The following is a 20,370-nucleotide window of genomic DNA, read 5'->3' as shown; positions in this document are numbered from 1 at the left end:
CGCACGCTGGGCTGTGTACTTAGAATACTGCACACACGCCCAGGGGCCTCTGCACATCACCTCGCGTGGAGGAACTGCAGAGCATGGAAGAGCACACTATTTTGTCTTAGGAAGTTAATGTTCCAGGAACTACGCCTCAACATTTTCATGAGCAAAAATGCATAACCTAAAGAAATTGTAATATGGTATTATATTTTAATGCCATTAAGATTGCATTAAAGCACAAATCTTTTTACTCGGTATTTCTTCCTTTTTTTTCTTTGGAGAGTCTCACTTTGTTGCCCTCAGTAGAGTGCTGTGGTGTCACGGCTCACAGCAACCTCCAACTCTTGGGCTTAGGTGATTCTCTTGCCTCAGCCTCCCGAGTAGCTGGGACTACAGGTGCCTGCCACCATGCCCAGCTATTTTTTTGTTGCAGTTTGGCCAGGGCCTGGTTCTAACCCACCACCCTTGGTATATGGGGCCAGCACCCTACCCTCTGAGCCACAGGCACTGCTCATACTCAGTGGTATTTCTAGTCAAGTTCTAGATTAGGGGGTCCTCAAACTGTGGCCCACAGAGGACATTTATCTGGCTCGCTGGATGTTTTTGCAGCCACTGCCTGTCCTGCGTAGCAGCTGACTTGTCCTGGCCTGCAGTGTGCATGTGTGGAATGTGTGCCACACTCTCCAACTCCCCCCCCCGCCGCCAACTCCTCCTCTCAGAATGCCTTCTTTCTGTTGCCAAAGAAATGTGTCCAGAAAAGGCTGATTTGTTTAGTACAGTGAGTCTTTTAGGACCTACAAGTACACGAAGGATTGAAGAAATGGGAGACAATTTGCATCAGCATTTGCAAAACTCCACAAAAAAAATTCCTATTTTTCCTTGGCACTCGACTTAAAGTAATGAGGTTCGTGATTCTGCACAACTTCTAATTTTTATTTGTGGGATGAATGACTATTTCAAAGTCACAGAAGAGCTTGCTGCACTGCAAAGCATCAAAGGAACAACTATAGGAGAGGATATCTATGAAAAGGTTTGCCAAACTGTGAATAGTTTGGAGCTGGACTGGGCTACGCTAGCCAGTGTGACAACTAATGGTGCTCCTAGCATGGTGGGGTCTAAGAAAGGAGTAATTGCTCGCATTAACCAAGAGACAGACAAACAACCATTCTCATCTAATAGCCATACACTGCCTCATCCACCAACAAGCACTCTGTAGTAAATCACTGAAGTGGGACTCTGTTATGAAAACTGTGGTATCTTGTGTTAACTTCATTAGAGGTAATGCACTAAACCACAGACAATTTCAGGAATTTCTGTCTGAGCTAAATGTTGCCTATGAAGATGTTCTGTACCACACAGAAGTCTGCTGGCTGAGTCGAGGGAGAATTTTGAAACATTTCTATGACTTCCACAGATTACAGCTTTTCTGCTTTCAAAAAACAAATAAGTACCAGAGCTCAATGATGCAGAATGGAAATGGCACCTTGCCTTTCTGACAGATTTAACAGAGCTACTCAACAGTTTCAATGTGCAACTTCAAGGAAAGGGGAAGCTCATCTGTGACATGCAATCACATATGAAAGCATTTGAAGTAAAATTAGGCCTCCTCATCAAACAAGTGAAGGAGGAAAATTTCTGCCATCTCCCCACAACTCAAAATCTGTTAGCGGAAAAACCATTGCTTGCATTCCCAAACAAAACATGTGTGGATTCACTGGAAAAGTTGCAAAAGGAGTTCCAAGAAGTCCATGAACAGGACACACAGCTTTTCCGTAACCCATTTTCTATTGACATTGAAAATGTGAATACAATTTACCAAATAGAACTGGCTGAACTGCAGAATTGTGACTCTCTGAAAGATGCATTCAAACAGCCTTCCTAATTTCTATGCATCTCTCCCCTCTGAGACATATCTTAATCTCAGGACCCATGCACTCAAGATGGCAACCATCTTTGGCAGCACTTATGTCTGTGAACAGACGTTTTCCAGAATGAAACATCTGAAATCTCTAACCAGATCTAAACTGATGTACACTTGCATTACTTGTTACAACTAGCAGTGACAAATATGGAACTGGACACTGACCATCTCATTAGCCAAAAGCAAGCCCATAGGTCCCATTGAAATACTGGTAAGTTTGTTGATTTAACTTTACATGTTCTTCATTTTAAATATTGTATTTGTTCCTTTTTTTTTTTTTTTTTTACTTCAAAATAAGGTAAGTGCAGTGTGCATAGGAATTTGTTAATTTTTTTTTTTAACTATAGTCCGGCCCTCCAATGGTCTGAGGGACAGTGAACTGGCTCCCTGTTTAATAAGTTTGAGGATCCCTGGCTTAAGGGATTCTCTTGCCTCAGCCTCCCAGGTAGCTGGGACTACAGGCACCCGCCACACGCCCAGCTATTTTTTGGTTGCAGTTGTCATTGTTGTTCAGCAGGCCCAGGCTGGGATGGAAACCACCAGTCTCCATGTACGTGGCCAATGCCCTACTCACTGAGCTATGGGTGCCGCCAGAACTGACAAAAATCTTTAACTTTCAAAAAAGTTTGTCTATCAAAATAATCTTTTAAAATTAAACATAAAACAAATACCATTTAAAAACAGTAGAAAAGCATTTATAGTCTAAAATCTAACACACAGATAGACTAATATAAAACAAAATTAAATTCATTAAGAAAATTAGCTTCTCATTAAGATCTTGTTCATTCTAAAGACTTTCCAAAAACTATAATACTTAAATAATAGCATACCTTTCCCCAAACACTGTCTTATATTTAAAGATGGACCTAATTAAAATAATAATGACTGTTAAAACGAGGCCAGATACAACTCAAACGTGCACACTGTGATGAGTAACAGCAGAGGGTCATCAGAATGACAAGGGACGCACAGTCTTCAAGCTTTCTTTACGTGTCATTCTGGAAGAGACAGCTTGAGCCATGTTGAAATCAAAATGAATTTAGTTCAGCTGAGCAGCAGATAACGCGATGAAGAAAAGCATCGTCACTCAACATTAGCCACTCCAATCCTATCAGCAAACGCTACTACAGACAACATGCTAATTATACTAGAGGAATTTTGGAGACTATTGCCCTCGTGGTATTAGGACATCACTGTAGCTGTTTATAAAAAGAAATTTTGGGGCTGGGCTCACACCTGTAATCCCAGCTCTCTGGGAGGCCAAAGTGGTAAGATCCCTTGAACTCAGGAGTTTGAGACCAGCCTGAGCAAGGAGGCTGTGTCTACTAAAAATAGAAAAACTAGCTGGGCATCATGGCGGGCACCTGTAGACCCAGTTACTTGTTGTGAGGTATGATGATGCCACAGTATGCTAGCCTGGATGACAGGGTAAGAGTGTCTCAAAAAATATTTTGTTCATTAAATGATTAGATGCTTAGGTTAATGAAGATGAAAATTAGGCCAGGCATGGTGGCTCATACCTATAATCCTAGCACTCTGGGAGGTTGAGCAGGAAGATCCCTTAAGGTCAGGAGTTGGAGAACATCCTGAGCAAAAGTGAGACCCAATCTTTACAAAAAATAGAAAAATTAGCTACGTGTAGTGCTATAGTCCCAGCTACTCAGGAGGCTGAGGCAGAAGAGCCTTAGGAGTTTGAGGCTGCTATGAGCTATGATGATGCCACCACATGGCCTGGGCAATAGGTGAGACTATTTCAGAAAAGATGTTGTTCGTTCTTTTTTTTTTTTTTTTTGAGACAGAGCCTTAAACTGTCACCCTGGGTAGAGTGTTATGACATTACAGCTCACAGCAACCTCCAAATCCTGGGCTCAAGCAATTCTCCTGCCTCCACCTCCCAAGTAGTTGGGACTACAGGTGCCCGCTACAATACCCAGCTATCATTGTTGTTTGACAGGCCCAGGCTGGATTCAAACCTGCCAGCTCAGATGTATGTGGCTGGCGCCTTAGCTGCTTGAGCCACAGGCGCCAAGCCACTATCTCAGAAAAGAAAAGAAAAGAAGAAATTGAACATAACCTTTCCATTTCAGCAGACTTCTTAAAGAGGCTAAGTCTTTCAATTTAATTTCTTCATATTCTAATAAATTCCTATCAAATTCAAGCCAGAGTAGATGACCTGAACATTCTATAACTTTATAAATTCTATTTAAAGCCAGTATCATTAACTTAATACACATGCATAATTAAATTTCTTTAAAAAGTCAAACATTCCATCTGTGTTATAGAGGATGCTGTCTCAGGTGGCCCTCTCTGAGGTCAGTCCACTGATGTGATGTCCTGTGTTGTGAACACATGCTGCTCTGGAAATGGGGACATCGCTGCAGTGCATTATGAGTATTTATTATGTTCTCTAACTGGCTCCTCTGACTTGCACCTCAAATAGAGAAAATCACAAAGAAATCAACCAATAAAAAAACATTAATTTTATTACAGGTGTAGTTTAAAACCAGAAAACAAATACGCTACAACTAATGGATGGCAAAAATTAGAAATGTTACCATGGTATTTGATCAGGACTATAGGCACTAACTTTGTGGAACTGATAATTTCATGTCTGAAGTTTCAAGCAGTAAAATAAATTAATATATGAGGAAAGTGGGATGGGGAAGAGTGGTAGCAAATGTCAGGATAATACTGAATTTTGTACATTCATTTGGAAGGAAAAGGACTCTCGTGACCCAACAACAACAACCAAAAGTTGTGGTTTAATTTATAAAATATAAAAACCCAAAGCTTATAGAAAACTCAAATATAAAATAGTTAATAAACTGGCTTTTGCTATAACCCCGCATGTTTACTTATAATGGAGTTCATTTCTAAACTCTCTATGCAATATATCAAATTTAGAAGCAGGTGATTTCTAGTGTGCATTATGTTTATATCTAGAAAAATCTTTTCAGAATATTTATCTTGAAAAGTGCATAACAGGTATGAGAGGCTTATCCAAATTTTTCAAAACTCAGCATCTTTCTCATCTCCAATAATCTAGAAAACTAATAAAACATAAACTGAATCAAATTTTGAAACTTTGACAAGATAAAAACACCAAATATCTAAAATTCATTTTGAAAATATAGTCTAAACAACTCAAACCCAAAGTACTGATCATTGGTGTTCTCCAGAATACTAAATTCTAAATAAATAAAAATTTACATGCAGTTTTTTAGCTTTAAGAGAAACATTTCTTTTTGTTTCATTAGAAAGTAACCTCTAATGAATACAGCAATAGAGAAATAGCACAATTCTTATTCAGTCTCTAAATTTTCACAGGCAAAAATGAGCAATTTTATTTTTTTCCCCCTGCTTTTATTTATCGGTCTATGGGGCTTACAAACAGCAGCATTCTTGGGCTGATACTGTCAATAGATTTTGCTTAAATTTTGAGGGGAGGAAAACAAAACTACATCAAATAAAGTGATTGTACTTCAGTCAACGAAGGGCAACTCTAAGAGGCAAGGCAGGGCAATTGCAGTGGGTCACATCTGTAGGCCCAGCACTTTTGGGAGGTCCAGACAGGAGAATCACTTGAGGCCAGGAGTTTAAGACCAGCCTGAGCGAGACCCCATCCCTACAAAAAGTACAAAAATTAGGTGAGGTGGCACATGACAGTAGTCCCAGCTACTCAGGAGGCTGAGGTGGAAAGATCCCTGGAGCTATGATTGTGCCTCTGCACTCCAGCCTAGGCAACAAGACCCCCTTAAAAAAAAAAGTACAAGTGGAATTAAGGCAGCTTTAAAAGAAAACTTACCGACCCAAAATAGTGCTACTGTAGTATAATCCATTTCTTAAAAATCTGTGTGTAGTCTAGTCTAGATATAACAGCCAAAAATCAAACAAGTATTGCATTTATGATGTATCAGGTGCTTTACTTCAGTGAATGAAAAATAGTCACAACTCCAATGAATGGGAATTTACTATGGATATATGCACCTTGCCAGAGATGTCTGTGTTACTCCCAGAGATGTCTTAGTGATCCCATGTTCCTCACAAACTTAGTATAACTGTTGTAAAAATATCAGCTGTGGTTCTGCATAGCCATTCACAGTTGACCTCAACAACGTCTCTGACGTAGGAGACTGGTTATCTGTGACAGGCAGAAGCATGTGGTGGTCCTCAGCCCCAAGTGGAAGAGCTAGAGGCAAAGTCACATCAGAAGGCTTCACATCCATAGCTTCTGATAAAGGGCTTTTTTGTATGGAATCTTGTTCACTCACAGTATGATCTTCTATACTGGAATCTAGAGTTTTATCTGCACCTAAAATAGAAGGGGAAAAAATCATACTAACTCTTAAAAATGAGACAGAACTCCAATCTACTTATCATTTCCAGAATTTGCACTCCAACTTTCACACCTTTACTGAAGGAGTTTCTTTACAGCCTCACAGGCCCTCTTCCTTATCTGTACAAATTCAATCTGGGCCTCAAGGTTATGTTCAAGTATTAAGTCCAATATAAAAACTGACTTAATCACTGTAAGAATGGAACAGGGTGAGCTACTTCTTACATATTTGATCACACATTTGCCAATCTTCCTGTCTCTGGCTGTTTGCCACTCTACTCAGGTATGCCGTGAATCTTTAACTACTGTGTAAATCCCTCAAAGGTAAATGCCATGTTATACTTTTCTAACTCCTTCAAAGTACTTAGTAGTGACATAACTTAAGAAACCACTAAACTTAGTAGATTTTTAATGTTCATTGACTGTTTTAATTAGTAGTTCATACTATCCTGTGGGCTCAAATTCACAAGTATGGCACTTTCATGTATTTTTAGAGGTGAGAAATTCTGCTCTGTACAAGGAAGAAATTATCACACTGACTAAAGATTTCCACTAGCTTTAACATGCCTCTGTTGAAGACTTGGGTTTCACCATCTGCGTTAAGTAGACAAAACTGCATACCTGCCCTCATAAAGCGGTAATTCTCTGCCTTCTCCCCAGACTGCTCCTCAGTGCAGCCAGCCAAGGACACAGCTATGATCTCCTGCCCGGGGCTGGACTTGGGACTCTGCAGTGCTCTCAGCCTGGAACAAGCCCTCGGCTCCCCACCTCCACCTTCTGAACTATTCTCCATCCTTCAAGTTGCCTAAAATCAAGTCTTTCCTAATACTCAGAAGGATTTACAATCTTCATTCTAGCACTTTGTGTCAGCACTAAATACCACAACGTCCCTTGCAATTATTTATTTGAATTCCTGGTGTACCATAGGAGGCCATGCACTTGCTGAGAACCAACACCAGCCAAGTTCAGTTTCACACTCCCGGCAGTTAATATACTTCACAGGAACTTAACAGGTGCCGTATTAACGACTCACTGAAGTTTTCAGTTTCTAACTCAATCTCTATGATGTTTGTGTTTATAGTAAGAGACTCCCACCATCTGTATACACCAAGAAGCCTAGTGTTGTTTCTAAAATGGTTAGTACTGTGTATTTTTTCCAAGGAAAAATGGACCTAAAATTTTGTAGTCTGGCTTTCCATTTTTATAGTCATGACAATGTGGGGCTAACCCTGCCCCTATCTCCTCTCACACTCGTCTGAACTAGTGTTCATGACGACCCTTTTCTTTATGTAACTAGACCCTGGTATGGGTACCTGTGCCACATTGCTTGAGTTCCCTTATTCTTGAAATTGTTCATAAGTCAAGTTTTTAAAGAAGGAAATATTTCAAATGTTTTTTATTAGAAGCTCAACGTGAAAAGAAATCCTGAGTGAACTTTTCTACAAATTATAAAGCTACTTGCCTCATATTTATGTATCTAGTTTTTGAAATAAGCATTTAATTTAAATCATTTAAATGTTTATCTTAACATTTTAAGGAATAGTACCAATGTGAGAACACCAAATTAAAAAGAAAAGCATTTACCAGAATGGACTTTTGTTTTGTGCTTCTTTAAATTTTTAATATCTGTATAAGAATTTCCACACAATTCACAGATAAATGGTCTTTCTCCTGAAAAATAATTAAAAAGTTTATAAAACTTTTAAAACTTATAAAAACTTCAATATAGAAAAACTATTAGTAAGACAAAAATATCAGTGTTTATGAATACAATGCAAATATTATTACACTATTTAAATCTGGTTTAAATTACCACTTAGTAACTCAGTTAAAAAAACAACAGAGATGCTGCACACAGGCCTCCTTCATGTTACACAAAGCACATCCCTGATTCAGAGAACACTCAGTATTTTGACTAATGGAAATTTATTTGCAAACTAGAAAAAAACTCTTTCATTTCTATCAGACATATAGTGAATGTCAATTATATGCCCTGCTCTGGCTAAGAGCTAGGGGGAGAAAGTGTAATTGTAATTTCTGCTCTTGGTATCTTATAAATTAGAAAATCCTTAAAAATACTAACTACATACTACAATATAATTCTCTTGAAATAAGAACTGTTCAGTGCTTTATACCATAAACTAAGGAGCAGTGGAACACAGACACTGCCAATAAATCACTAAATTTCTCTCAGTGCTCAGACTATTCTAGGGAAGAACTATGAGAAGGGATTTTTAAAAAGAAAAAAAATCAAAAGAGTACACATTCAAAGTGGCATGTTTTTGTGTTTAACATTTTTTACATTATTTTCTTCATGTTACTACTTTTTAAAATAAACACGTCAGTATTAAAATTCACTCTAAAAACATGCACGCTAAACACTGTTTAATAAGAAAATCTGATGTTCTCTTGGTATTACCTACTCCTTTTCATTTCTTGGTACAGCTGTGTAATTTAATCCAAATCATTTAAGAGCTACTGATTATCTGGCATATTTCTTGAACAATCTATACAATTCTTTACCAAATTTAATTCACACTCCAAACAACTAAAAAAATAAGATAAGCAAGTAAGAAGTTGATATTTATACATTACAATATTGCTATAGGTAGAGTATGATTAGATACCATATAGTCCATAATGGTTTAAAAGTCAAGGTTTACATAAAAAGAAATTAAGAGAGAACAAAAAATAATGCGTTCTCCCTAAACACAGACCTGTATGGGATCGAAAGTGTTTGTTGAGCTCTCCTGAGGAAATAAAACTTTTCCCACAAATACCACATATGTATGGTTTTTCACCTAGATGGAAAATAAAAGATAGCGAAGTGGTGTACTATACCAATATAATATTTATCAAATACAAATAATCTAAAGTAAGCTGTTTCAAAATATTATTTAAATTAAAACCTCTACTATAGAGGTACTTTCAGTGATCCAACTTAATTAGTAATGATTTTACACTGCTCATGTAACCTGATACTTTTCACAATTAACACTTTATTCCTGCCAATGTCCCTCTAGTAGAGACGAGCTAGGCAAGAAGCCAATTTCCATATGGTTAAGAACATGTAAACCCATTTATCTGTATTTCTGTTCTTGCTATTTACTGTATTATTAAAGGAGAATAAGAGCAGTTAGGGAAGTTTCTTTTGAAAAAAACGCACCCTACAAAACCACTACAGTTTGCTTCAAAACTGATACTTTGCCTTTGAATTATCTGTTTCAATTGCAAATCTCAGAATGTTTGTGTAGGAAAGAAGTTATAAAATCAATGTTCTACCCAAACTAACCTCCACCCCTTACCCTCACTCCACAATTTTATGCAAAAGACATAAACCTTCAAGAGGCTAAAAATTTTCTAAAGTCATAAAACATGCCTCAAGTTTATGTATTATTAAAATTATCTCACTAATTTTTAACGTGTGAGTTGCATGCTAAAAATATTTCACCTACTTTGTATTATTTTAGAAATAAGCTTTTATACCTAATACACATGTGAAAATCATAAAGCATCAAGAAGAAACAAATATCTAAGTACAAAGCTCATAATCTGCCTTCTGTAAAACTTCAATCCCCCTTTTATTTGTAACTTTCCTTCTTTTAAGCAGTCTCTCCCTGTCAAACTCTTACCTGTATGTTTTCGAGAATGAGTGATAAGAGAACTAGAGACAGCAAATGCCTTCCCACATGTGTCACACACATATGGCTTTTCCCCGGTGTGCCGCCGCACATGATAGGTCAGGGTGCTGGCCTGGGCAAATCTCTGTCCACACCTATCACAGACATATGGCTTCTCTCCGCTGTGCTTCCTGTTGGCAGATAAATATTAAGTAAAACAATCAAGAGGCCAGTCTATATAGCAAGCATTTTTCATACAGCATTTTACTTCTTAATAGACTAAGAAGGTAACATTTAAAATTACTATTGGTGCTTAGTGTAAATACTGTCAAAATGAATGTGTTAGTTATTACCAAAACATTAGTTCTGAGATTAGTTCAAAAAGTTTTGCCATCATGTTTATATGGTTTCTCGTGGGTCCTGGATAATGTGGGCAATCACTGCCCCTGGTCTATTCAATCTTCACTCATCAAAACTCTTTCCTCAAACCACCAGCACTTCCTCACCCATCCTCATTCTTGGCTGATAGCCCTGCTTCCCATTTCACTGAGAAGAATTTAAGTAACCAGAAGAAAATGTCCGCCTCCCAGAACTCTGCCTACAGCATTCATACCTATACCATCGCCATCCCCCTGGTCAGCCATGACAGGAGAGTGGCAGTTCACCTGAACCCAAACCCCATCTGTACACTGGAGATCCCACTTAGTGACAGCACTCCTACAATCTCCCCCATCCTACAGCATCCATTTTTTCTCACCCTATGGGATCACAGCAGCATGCAAAAATATTGGTAAGTCTCCACCTTAAAAAACAAAGACCCTTGATCCGAAATGTCCCTCCATTTCTCTGCTTCCCTGTATCAAAATCTTCAGACCCCGCCTATTTTTCCATTTTTCAGCCTCTGCTAACAATGCTTTTGTCAAGAGTGCTGCTGCAGACCTCCTATTCTGCTAAATCCACATCAATCCTCAGTCTCCATCTCTTTATCAGAGAATTTTACATAGTTCATCCCTCTCCTCTGGAACAATTTCCTTCCCTTCGGTTCCAAGGCAGCCTACTTTCCTAGTTTCCTTCTATCCACTTGCTCCTTACTAGCCATCACGCCCACCTCACACAACTTGCAAAGTTAGAGCGTCTCAAGACTCCGTCTTTTGATCTCTTTTCTATCCATGTTCACTCTCTTGGCGACCTCATCCAGTGTCATCTCTTTCTAACCATGAACTGACAATGCCAAATGCCTGATTTGCATCTCCAGCTGAAACCAGCTCCCAGAACGCCATGCTCAGATGACTCAGCACCCAGTGCACATCTCTCCTCAGTTTAACATGCTCGGAACTGTTCCCTGGATCCTGCACCACCCCAGAAGCTGCTCTCCCACAGCCTCCTGCACCTCAGTCCATGGCAACACTACCTGTTTAGTGTTCAGGCCCAAACTTCGGAATTGCCTTTGACTCTTCTTTCTTTCAGATCTCACATATAATTTGTCTGTAAACTGTTAGATCCACCTTAAAAATACTGTGTATCCAGACTCTTACTATTGACCTCACGGCTGCTACCCTGGCCTGAGCCAACGTCATCTTTGCCTGGGTTCACCCTGCTTCTCCTTACACATGCTACAGTCCTTTTCCATTACAGCAGCCAGAGCCATCCGCTTAAAATGCATTTTGGATCATTCTGATCTTATTTCCTAGATGTTTTCCCCACTGCTTATTCCCCTCCAACCACCATGGTGTACTAAGAACACTGTATGGAGGACTCTCACAACTCCACTGTCCTGAATTCTACAGAGTAATCTATTCATAAGACTATGGTTATTAACAATCCAAAAGATCAAACAACACCTGCTTTTGTTTGTTTTTTTTTTTACCTTGCATGGATCTTGAGATTGCTGGAAGTTGCAAACTGTAAATTGCACACATCACATTTGTAGGGTTTTTCCTCACCATGATGCATGCGACTATGGAAGACCAGCTGGCATTTCTGAGCAAATCCTTTATCACACAATTCACATTTGTATGGCTTCTCACCTAAAGGCACAAGTAAACAAAAGTTATGTTTAGAAGAAAACACTCTGTTTTAGTTGCTTAAGTGATAATCAAAATCAAAAGAGTTCAAAAAGAGTTGAAATTCTTCAAAAAGAATTCAAAAGAGTTCTCGTGCCTGTAAACCTCGCTCTCTGGGAGGCCAAGGTGGGTGGAATGCTTGAGCTCCCAGTACAAGAAACCACCCTGAGCAGAGCGAGACCCCTTCTTTAGTAACAAAAGAAAAACTGAGGCAAGAGGATTGCTTGAGAATTGGAGGTTGCTGTGGACCATGATGAAACCATGGCACTCTATGCAAGGCCACAGCTTGAGACTCTGTCTCGGAACAAAAAAAAAAAGGAGTTCATCAACAGTACTAGTTTTGGTATTCAGAAAATGTTAACTGCCAGAAATAAAAGCAAATGGAATCTCTTTCCAGACTACTGAAAACACCAGTAGAATTACTGAGGAGACGTTTATGTGACTATAAGCAAATGTTCACGAGTCAGCTAAGTCCAGGAGGGATATAATGAGAAGTGCTGGCAAAATCTGAACATTAGCCTGAGGAGTAATTACATTTTCTCTTTATCAGTTTTAGTATCTTTGTCTCTGTTAAGTACTTGGCAAGCTAGAACCAAATTTATGCTTGATGCATTAGGACGTAAAATATCAGTTATATTAAAATAGCCATTAAATACTACGTTACACTTACAAATAAATTTCCAACAGTCTATCCAGGAATGGTGGCTTATGCCTGTATTCCTAGCACTTTGAGAGGACAAGGCAGGAGGATCACTTGAGGCCAGGAGTTTAAGACAACACAGCAAGACCCCTGTCCCTACAAAATTTTGTAAAAAGCCCAGCATGGTGGCACAAGCCTGCGGTCCCAGTTACTCAGGAGTCTGAGGTGGAAGGATCGCATGAGCCCAGGAATTCAAGGTTACAGTGAGCTATGACCGCACCACTGTACAGAGCAATACCTTACATCTAAAAACAAGAATTTTCAGTAGTATAACATTGTAAGTATTTTTATGAATAGAACATACCAAATTTTTGTTACAAGTAGTGTATGGTAATATGCTCTGTATACAACAATTCTAGTCACAGCATAAAAATAATTATATCTCCTCAGAAACCAGTCTTACCTGTGTGAGTTCTTACGTGTGTTTTCAGCTGGTTACACTGAGTGAATGCCTTTCCACACAAGTGGCAGACGTAAGGTTTGACTCCTTTGTGTATTCTCATGTGCCTTCTCAAGCTGCTGGCTTCTGAAAACACTTTCCCACACGTGTTGCACACGGGCTTGGCCTTGGAGTCCCTCTGATCCAGCTCTTCCCCTGAGTTCTCCAGCTCATATGGACTCTTGACACTGGCTATATTGGACATAGAGTGTTCTTTCAGAGCACAGCTGGGCTGTGATTTTCCTCGTTTCCGTTTCACTGTAACAGTTTGCACAATATCTTGTGCTGGAAAAGTGTTTTCCATAACTGATGTCAACTCAAGTTCTGAATTACCATTTCTCTGTGCAATTTGCTCTACTACAGGTGTGGACAACTTACTTGCATCTAAGAATAATTCAACAGATGCATTTTCTAAAATGTCACTGGGGTATTGCACTGTTTTATTCTGTCCTGCTGTCTGGGAGTTGAAAGGCTTCTTCTTCTTTTTACTTTGAGATGACTTCTTTGTCAAAGCTCCTTGTTTAGGATTTGCCTGAACTAAGTCTGCAGAGACTTCTGATTTCTCCCGAGTGTTATAATCTCGCAGAGTAAGAAGACAAGTCTGTTGATTCAATTCAATGTTTCCAGTAATACTAGATATCTCTGTAGAAGAAGGATTAGCAATAAAAGCAAAATCTTCCATCTTTATTTTACATTTTGTAACCACCTCTTCCACTTTGAGATAGTCAGCAGCCTGATGAATTTCTTTAACATTCCAACTGTAAGGGAACAAAGCTAAATGACAACATTCCGATCAAAGAAAAACTGTTTTTGAAACACAGCTGCAATAGACTGCAGTGTCTTTTAAAGATCTAATGAAGCAGAATGTTGAAAAAGGCCTAAGAGAAAAACCTATTTACACAACTAATTCATTCAGAATAAAATTCAGGTAAAAATCTCCAATTTTACAGAACTTGAAAAGATGAAAAATAATAGCTATTCACAGCCATCAGTTGACCATTACAGAAAAATGAAGTGCTAAAGTCTCTGTTTTTAAAAAACCCTGGAACACAAAACAACTGGGGCAACTCACTGTCTCCTCCCATTCACCCCAAGGCCTCTTCAGATAGCAACCAACTTTTCCAATTGGCACTAGGAAGAGTAATGACTTGTTCCCCCCACCCATCTTCCCCCTGATCTTCTGGGAGGGACTTTGTTTCAAACTTTGCTGTGCATATGAACCATGCAGGGAGCTCAGATTCAGGAGGCCTGTGACGGGGCCTCAGATTCTGCATTTCTAGTATGTTCACTCCCTGATGATGTCAATGTTGCTGGTCTACAGACCACACTTGGAGAAACAAGGTTTTATCCTGTATGAAGCTCTCTGTAGCAACCCTCCCACCTTTTTTGGCAATATTCAACCCATATTATCTGGACCAAAATCTAATATTGGTCATGTTGGAGTTATATTAAAACGACATAGCCACCTTGTTCAACCTTCTAGTCAAGGTTTATTGAGTGTCCGCCTTGACAGTACTAAAGAGACAGGAAGAAATAACAATAGTCCCTGCTCACAGTTTACAATGTGGCGAAGGGTTTGCTTCAATCTAGCACTGGCTCTGGCATTACTAGCTGGATTGATGGGCTTCAATTTTCTTGGCTGCATAATTAGAGTTTAGTTGGTATTAATATTAAAAATATGATCCTTTTATTTATTTCATTAAACATACACACACCCTCCCATAATGTTCCTAAGTGTTATTTGCCATTTTCCCCAAATATTGTTTAGTTCTCTAGGAAAATGTTACCTTTTCCCTCTTTATTATAAGCCAGAAAAAATGTTTATATAATGGGGCAGCACCTGTGGCTCAGTGGGTAGGGTGGCCCTATATGCCGAGGGTGGCGGGTTCAAACCCAGCCCTGGCCAAACTGCAACAAAAAAATAGCCAGGCGTTGTGGTGGGCGCCTGTAGTCCCAACTGCTCAGAAGGCTGAGAGAATTGCCTAAGCCCAAGGATTTGGAGGTTGCTGTGAGCTGTGACGCCACGGCACTCTACCCAGGGTTAATAAGTGAGGCTCTGTCTCAAAAGAAAAAAAAAAGTTTATATAATGCTATTAATATTATTTTTTAAAAAAGGACTAAAATTTGAAATAAAATTAAAAAGTAATGTGGAGAACCTCTAAGATCTCTGAAAGTATCCTACAGTACCTACAAATCTCTATCCCGTCCTCACCATCTTCTCATTAAACTTGTGTGGACTGAAGTGCCACCTGTATGTTTCCCCTTATTTAAGCATTATAATGGATTTTTAAAAGTTGTCTTTTATTACAAACTTAATCATTTTCAGCTCATTATAGATTTATACAAATATAAAAACCCTGGCCACAAGCTTAGAGAGTATTTCATTCCCTGGGAAAATCCACCCCAAGTTCCTAACTGTATTACAAATAAGCTTTTGGTATTTAACCCGTTTGAGTCCTTCCCCTAGATAAGAAAAAGTTACCTGAGATATTCTTTTCTAATGGCCCTTGGTTATAATTTTAAAAATATACAAAGACGATTTTTGTGATCTACTTCTCTATTTGTAATGAAAAAGCACAGATATCCCAAATACAAAAACAACTGCATTTACCTTTTATACAAAATGTTTTCTACATATATACCCAGCATCATCACTCTCCAAAAACATTATTTCTTCTTAAGCATTTTTATTGATTTTTGTCATATAATTTATTAAAAAGTATAAGAAAGGACACTAGAAGAATGAAAATCAGTTTCATTTTACCTTTTATAAACATACTTAACTAAAAAGATCTTTTGGTTTCAAAATTGTGTTTAGTGTTCCATAAAATGAACCACCAAACAGATACCAAGGTGGGCTAGTAGCCTTTTAAGACCAAGGTACACTGCCATTAAGTAAAACCCGAATTGTACAACACTAAAACAGTAACTCATACAAGCTGTGCATTTCACTATTATCTTAAGTCAGTTAAGAGAACCAATCAGCATTTGTTTACTTCAATAATTGATCTGCTTTTGTTTGTAAGTACTAACTGTTTCTTAACTTTCATCTTTTGAAGAGCCATGAAGTTTATTTAATTACATACTGCCATGTGTATGCCTAAATGTTTTATAAGATTAGTTCACTTAATCCTTAAGGTATGCCTATAAAATCTATCATAATCCTCATTTTACATTCAAATGAAAAATCAGAGAGCCAAAGAAATTAAGTAACTTGTTCAAGGTCACAAAGTGTTAGAACCAAGACTGAGCAAGCAGTCTGGCCCTGGAGCCTACTTAATTCTATTATTCTGCCTGTTTTCTTACTCACTAAGTTGTAAGCCTTTCTATCCTGGTATAAGTCCTCTTTTCCATTCCTGGCTCAAAGAATTAGCTCCCCAGCTACTCAGGATGTATGTACCAGGGAAGACTGAACAAAACACCTGGCTCTTCTTTACACTGGTTCTTTGCACAAGGGTTCAGGAAAGACACTCTGTTTCGTGTTCAAATCAATTTGAGACTTTTTTTCTGGCATAGTTAATTGAGAAAGGGAAACCATTAAATTGAAGATCAGCCAAAATTCCCTGGTCTTATGGTTATTTTTTATTTAAGTATTTTAAATTCTTAGATCAGAGATGCCTGTATAGTCAACTATTAAGCAGATGTAAATAAATTTTCATGTGAGATTAACCTATGACATTATTCCTTTAACAAACTTATACAGAATTGACTTATTTGAACATTTCATTACACCAAAATTTAAAAATCCATAACGGCATGAATGTTTCCTTTTCAAAAGGACTGCACCCTGATTCTAGTTTTTAAGAGGTTTACTTCCATGATAAGCTACAATGGAAAAGGGAGAGAAGGATTCTGCTTACTACGTACATGCACATCTCCACAGAGATCATCTAGAAAAGTGAATATTACACATAAAAATGTTAATAGGTTAATAATAGTGATTATCAGCGGGTGGCAGAATTTCCAATCCCCTTTATTTTTTCTTATTTTTCTCCAAGAAATGTGGAATTGAGGGGGAATGAGAGGGGAGGGTAGAGAAGAGAAAATTTAAAAAGAGAATTCTTTTTAGGTATTTAACCACCTTTAGACAGGTGGTCTCAGATGATAGGTAGTACACTTAGTTATCTCATGGCAAGGAAACTTGAACTTGAGTGGGAGACATCCCCATCCTGGCTGAAGGAAGAAAGTTAACATTCACCTGCAGCTGAGCTTCAGGTAAACCCTATTTACTCTTCATAGTCATCAAACACCAAGGTAATTATTACCATCTCATTTTTAGATGTGGGAAACTGAGGCCAAGAGAGGGAGTATCTTGCTCAAGAAGACACAACGACTAACTGGTAAGATTTAATTCCAAAGCACACAATATTTCTATGTTAGAAGATTATAGACAATCTGCTTGTATTTACACTTTCGTAAGAGACGGAGATAAAAAGACAGATAATTCAACTAGTTTCTCTTTGCTTTTATCCACTCAGCACCTCCGTCCCCCAAATCACTAAATGTAACGCTGTTAATCTAATTATATGGCTCATTAAGTAAGGTGGACACACAGTGCCTGCATATCATTTTCTTCAGAACCTACTTCTTATCAATGCAGTTGACAGCAGTAAGCAGCTGAGAAAAGCATTTTAGTGTCTCCAACCTGACTTAAACTTTAGGACTGGTCAGTTAACAGAGATAAGAAAAGGAATCACTGCTATTTTGTGCTCCAACTAAGTTATTTTCCAGAATCAAGATTAGAAAGAGGTCCTGCAAGCTGCTGCTTTTGGTTAGCAATGAGAACACTATTATATGAACAAAGAGGTTCTTCCTTCTTTCCCCATCTACTTTCTAAAACCCTTAAGAGGTAAGGGATAGCATGAGGGAGAGAGATCATAGGACTATGAAGACCAAAGAGCAACAGGAAGCTGGAATTCACTTAGAATTTGTTGTGTTTGATCTTCAAGTTTACATAACTAAAACTAAAACCACATAACTAAAACAGATTTAGATAAATGTGTCAGAAATCTTACTGTTTAGCATCTATGCTTTTTGTGCTTATAAAATGTTGTTTGCTCATCCCAAACCAATAATACTGACTTCCTTATTAAAATGAACATTATCTGCACAAATACTTGAGTTTGGAGAATGAATGGAAAAAATACAAATCATCTTCAGCTCTAAAGACTACTGACTAGCTTTTATAACTGAGAATAAAATGTGTACTTTACCTGTCAAGATTTAAAGTTCCTGTGTAAATAAACTCCAACAATTTCTGAAATCCATCAGCCTTCACCTGACTCTGATCAAGAAAGACATTGTTCTCAGAAGTGCTTCTGTAGATTGCACCAAAATACTCACTAAACGAGGCGAGCACATTCCTATGAGCTTTAAATTGGAATTCCCCAATCACTATGGTGCAGTCACAAAGAAAACCTGCTTCTCGTTGTTTGTTCAGTCTCTCTAAAAGGTGTTCACAGTGGTGTGAATACTGCATTTTGATACCAGAATGGAATTTTACACTTGATCTAAAAGACAAAAAGAAATGGTAAATCAGTAACTGTACATTTTTAACAAATGTTCGCTCAAGCAATTTGATGGGGGGTGAGGTAGGGTGATAGAGGACATAAAATGAACAAGAACAAAGTTAGCTCTCATTTTAACCCCCCCCCCCCCCGTCATTATCAAGCATGTACGGCTAAAAATGCTGAAGGGATAAGTGACTTTCTGTTTTGTCTTAAACAATTAACGAAATCCTTTGGACACACCAATAAGTGACGAAGAATGTAAACGTTTCCTTCACCAGCTGAAAAAAGCGCCGCGAAATTTCACGCTTTTTTTTTTTCTTTTAATCAGTTGGCCCCTCAGACTTTCCTAAGCTCAGTAGACGTATGCATGTTAAGAAAAACATTTCCAAAACCAGGAAGAAATGATCCCTTGGGACAGAAAGGCGGAGACACAGTACGAGTTGCTTCAAATTGGTCCCGAATCACCAAAACCTGTTACTTCCCCAAACCGCCAGGTGTGTGTCCAGGAGGCAGGGGACGCGCCGGGACGGGGACTGTCAAGGTCCCATTACTCTCTACACCTCCGGGCTCGCTCCCTCCCTCCGCGCGACGCGGCCTCCGACCGCGACAAGCCAAGTCGCTCCTCCTCGGCGCCGGCTACCAGCCCGCCACCCGGCTCCCATTCCGCCAATTCCCACAGCAGCCACCGCCCGGACCGCCTCGCTCGCGCCTCCACTTTCGCTCCGACATGCGTCGAACCCCAAGGAAGCTGCTCTCCGACGCCCGGGGCCGGGCGAGCGCGGGGGCGGCGGGCTAGGATGAAGCCGGACTCACCCACAGCAGCTCATGGGAGCACGGTTCCCTCACTCGCTCTCCGCCATCTTGGGAGACGTCACCGCGCCACGCTCCGCCTCTCCCTTCTTCCGCCGCGGCGTCAAGTCCGGCTTCGTCATCCGGGCGCGACGCGGCGGAGTCTGGGGCCGCCGAGGCCCGACGCTGGCCGGGCTGCCCCGCAGAGCGCGGGCTGCACCCCCGACCCGGACAGCAGGCATCAGGAAGCAACACAATAGGGCTAGTTCGCAGCGCTCGGCCCGTCTTCCCCATTCTAAATACTTCGGGGCCGAGAGGCCTGGTCTGGCTCTCTCCCCGGGCTCTAGGCCGAGTCCCTCGTCCGCTCCCCAGTGCATGCTGGGGCTTGTAGTCGCCCGTCTCCTCCCCTTAACCCCCTCCTCGAGGACCCTGGGTGGAAACTGCCGCGGTGCGTGCTTCGGATCGCAGTCATTCGGGGTGTCTGAGCTGAGACCGAGCGCCCCTTTCCCGTTCACGTACCCGAAAGCTCTAGGGAACCCTCCTGTTCTAGTCTGCATCGGCCAACTCTGGCTCAGCTCCCAGGGTACCCTACCTGGCGCCGGGAGCCTGAGACGCGCAAAGCCAAGCGCCTATTGGGCACACTGGGCATGCGCGGCACTGGAGGAAGGTGCGTTTTACGCCGGAAAAGGCTTTCCGGAGCCTGGGCTAGAAAACTAATATGATTATTTACGTCGATTCCAGATTTTTGAACAGTGAAAGAAAAAGGTCCCAGTTATCTCTGTAATATACAAAAGTATGAGAAAAAAAAAATGTTGTGATATGTTAGACTGGATTCTTTCCTAGTACCCGCGGACATTATAAATCTCAGAAAACTAAAACTTCAGCAATTTTTCGTGTTAAAAGTTAATGTATAGGTACTGTAAAAAAATCTACCCGCGACTTTATTTGAAAGATCAGCGTCGGCTTAAATTTATTCATTTCTTCACTCCCTAATATTTTTCCTTACT

The 20,370-nt window shown here is 39.7% G+C and overlaps 1 protein-coding gene across 3 annotated transcripts; it reads right to left on the bottom strand.

Moving 5' to 3' along the window:
* Nucleotides 1-5,811: 5,811 nt before the first annotated feature.
* On the bottom strand, nucleotides 5,812-19,524 carry MYNN (myoneurin). 3 transcript variants are annotated; one of them, XM_053600175.1, is made up of 8 exons: nucleotides 19,388-19,524; nucleotides 18,278-18,574; nucleotides 13,029-13,822; nucleotides 11,730-11,889; nucleotides 9,875-10,053; nucleotides 8,960-9,043; nucleotides 7,827-7,913; nucleotides 5,812-6,218 (listed from the first exon to the last, which is right to left on the bottom strand). In XM_053600175.1, exons 1-8 carry the CDS (start codon nucleotides 19,399-19,401, stop codon nucleotides 5,956-5,958), a joined length of 1,878 nt encoding a protein of 625 aa, XP_053456150.1. In that variant the 5' UTR covers nucleotides 19,402-19,524; the 3' UTR covers nucleotides 5,812-5,955. The 3 variants fall into 3 exon arrangements, with proteins under 3 accessions (XP_053456150.1, XP_053456152.1, XP_053456151.1); XM_053600177.1 differs by having other exon boundaries at nucleotides 13,029-13,706; nucleotides 18,408-18,574; XM_053600176.1 differs by lacking the exon at nucleotides 8,960-9,043.
* Nucleotides 19,525-20,370: the final 846 nt, after the last annotated feature.

The sequence above is a fragment of the Nycticebus coucang genome, chromosome 8, assembly GCF_027406575.1.
Source record: "Nycticebus coucang isolate mNycCou1 chromosome 8, mNycCou1.pri, whole genome shotgun sequence".
Lineage (NCBI taxonomy): Eukaryota > Metazoa > Chordata > Mammalia > Primates > Lorisidae > Nycticebus > Nycticebus coucang.
This window is presented reverse-complemented; position numbering and strand designations above follow the sequence as displayed.

Bases quoted from the DNA above. Each gene is read 5' to 3' on its own strand.
- MYNN (XM_053600175.1), bottom strand. The intron at 10,054-11,729 runs GTAAAAAAAAAA...ATCTGCCAACAG, and splicing joins AATCTCAAGATCCATGCAAG to GAAGCACAGCGGAGAGAAGC. The intron at 7,914-8,959 runs GTCTGTGTTTAG...ATTATTTTTCAG, and splicing joins ACACTTTCGATCCCATACAG to GAGAAAGACCATTTATCTGT.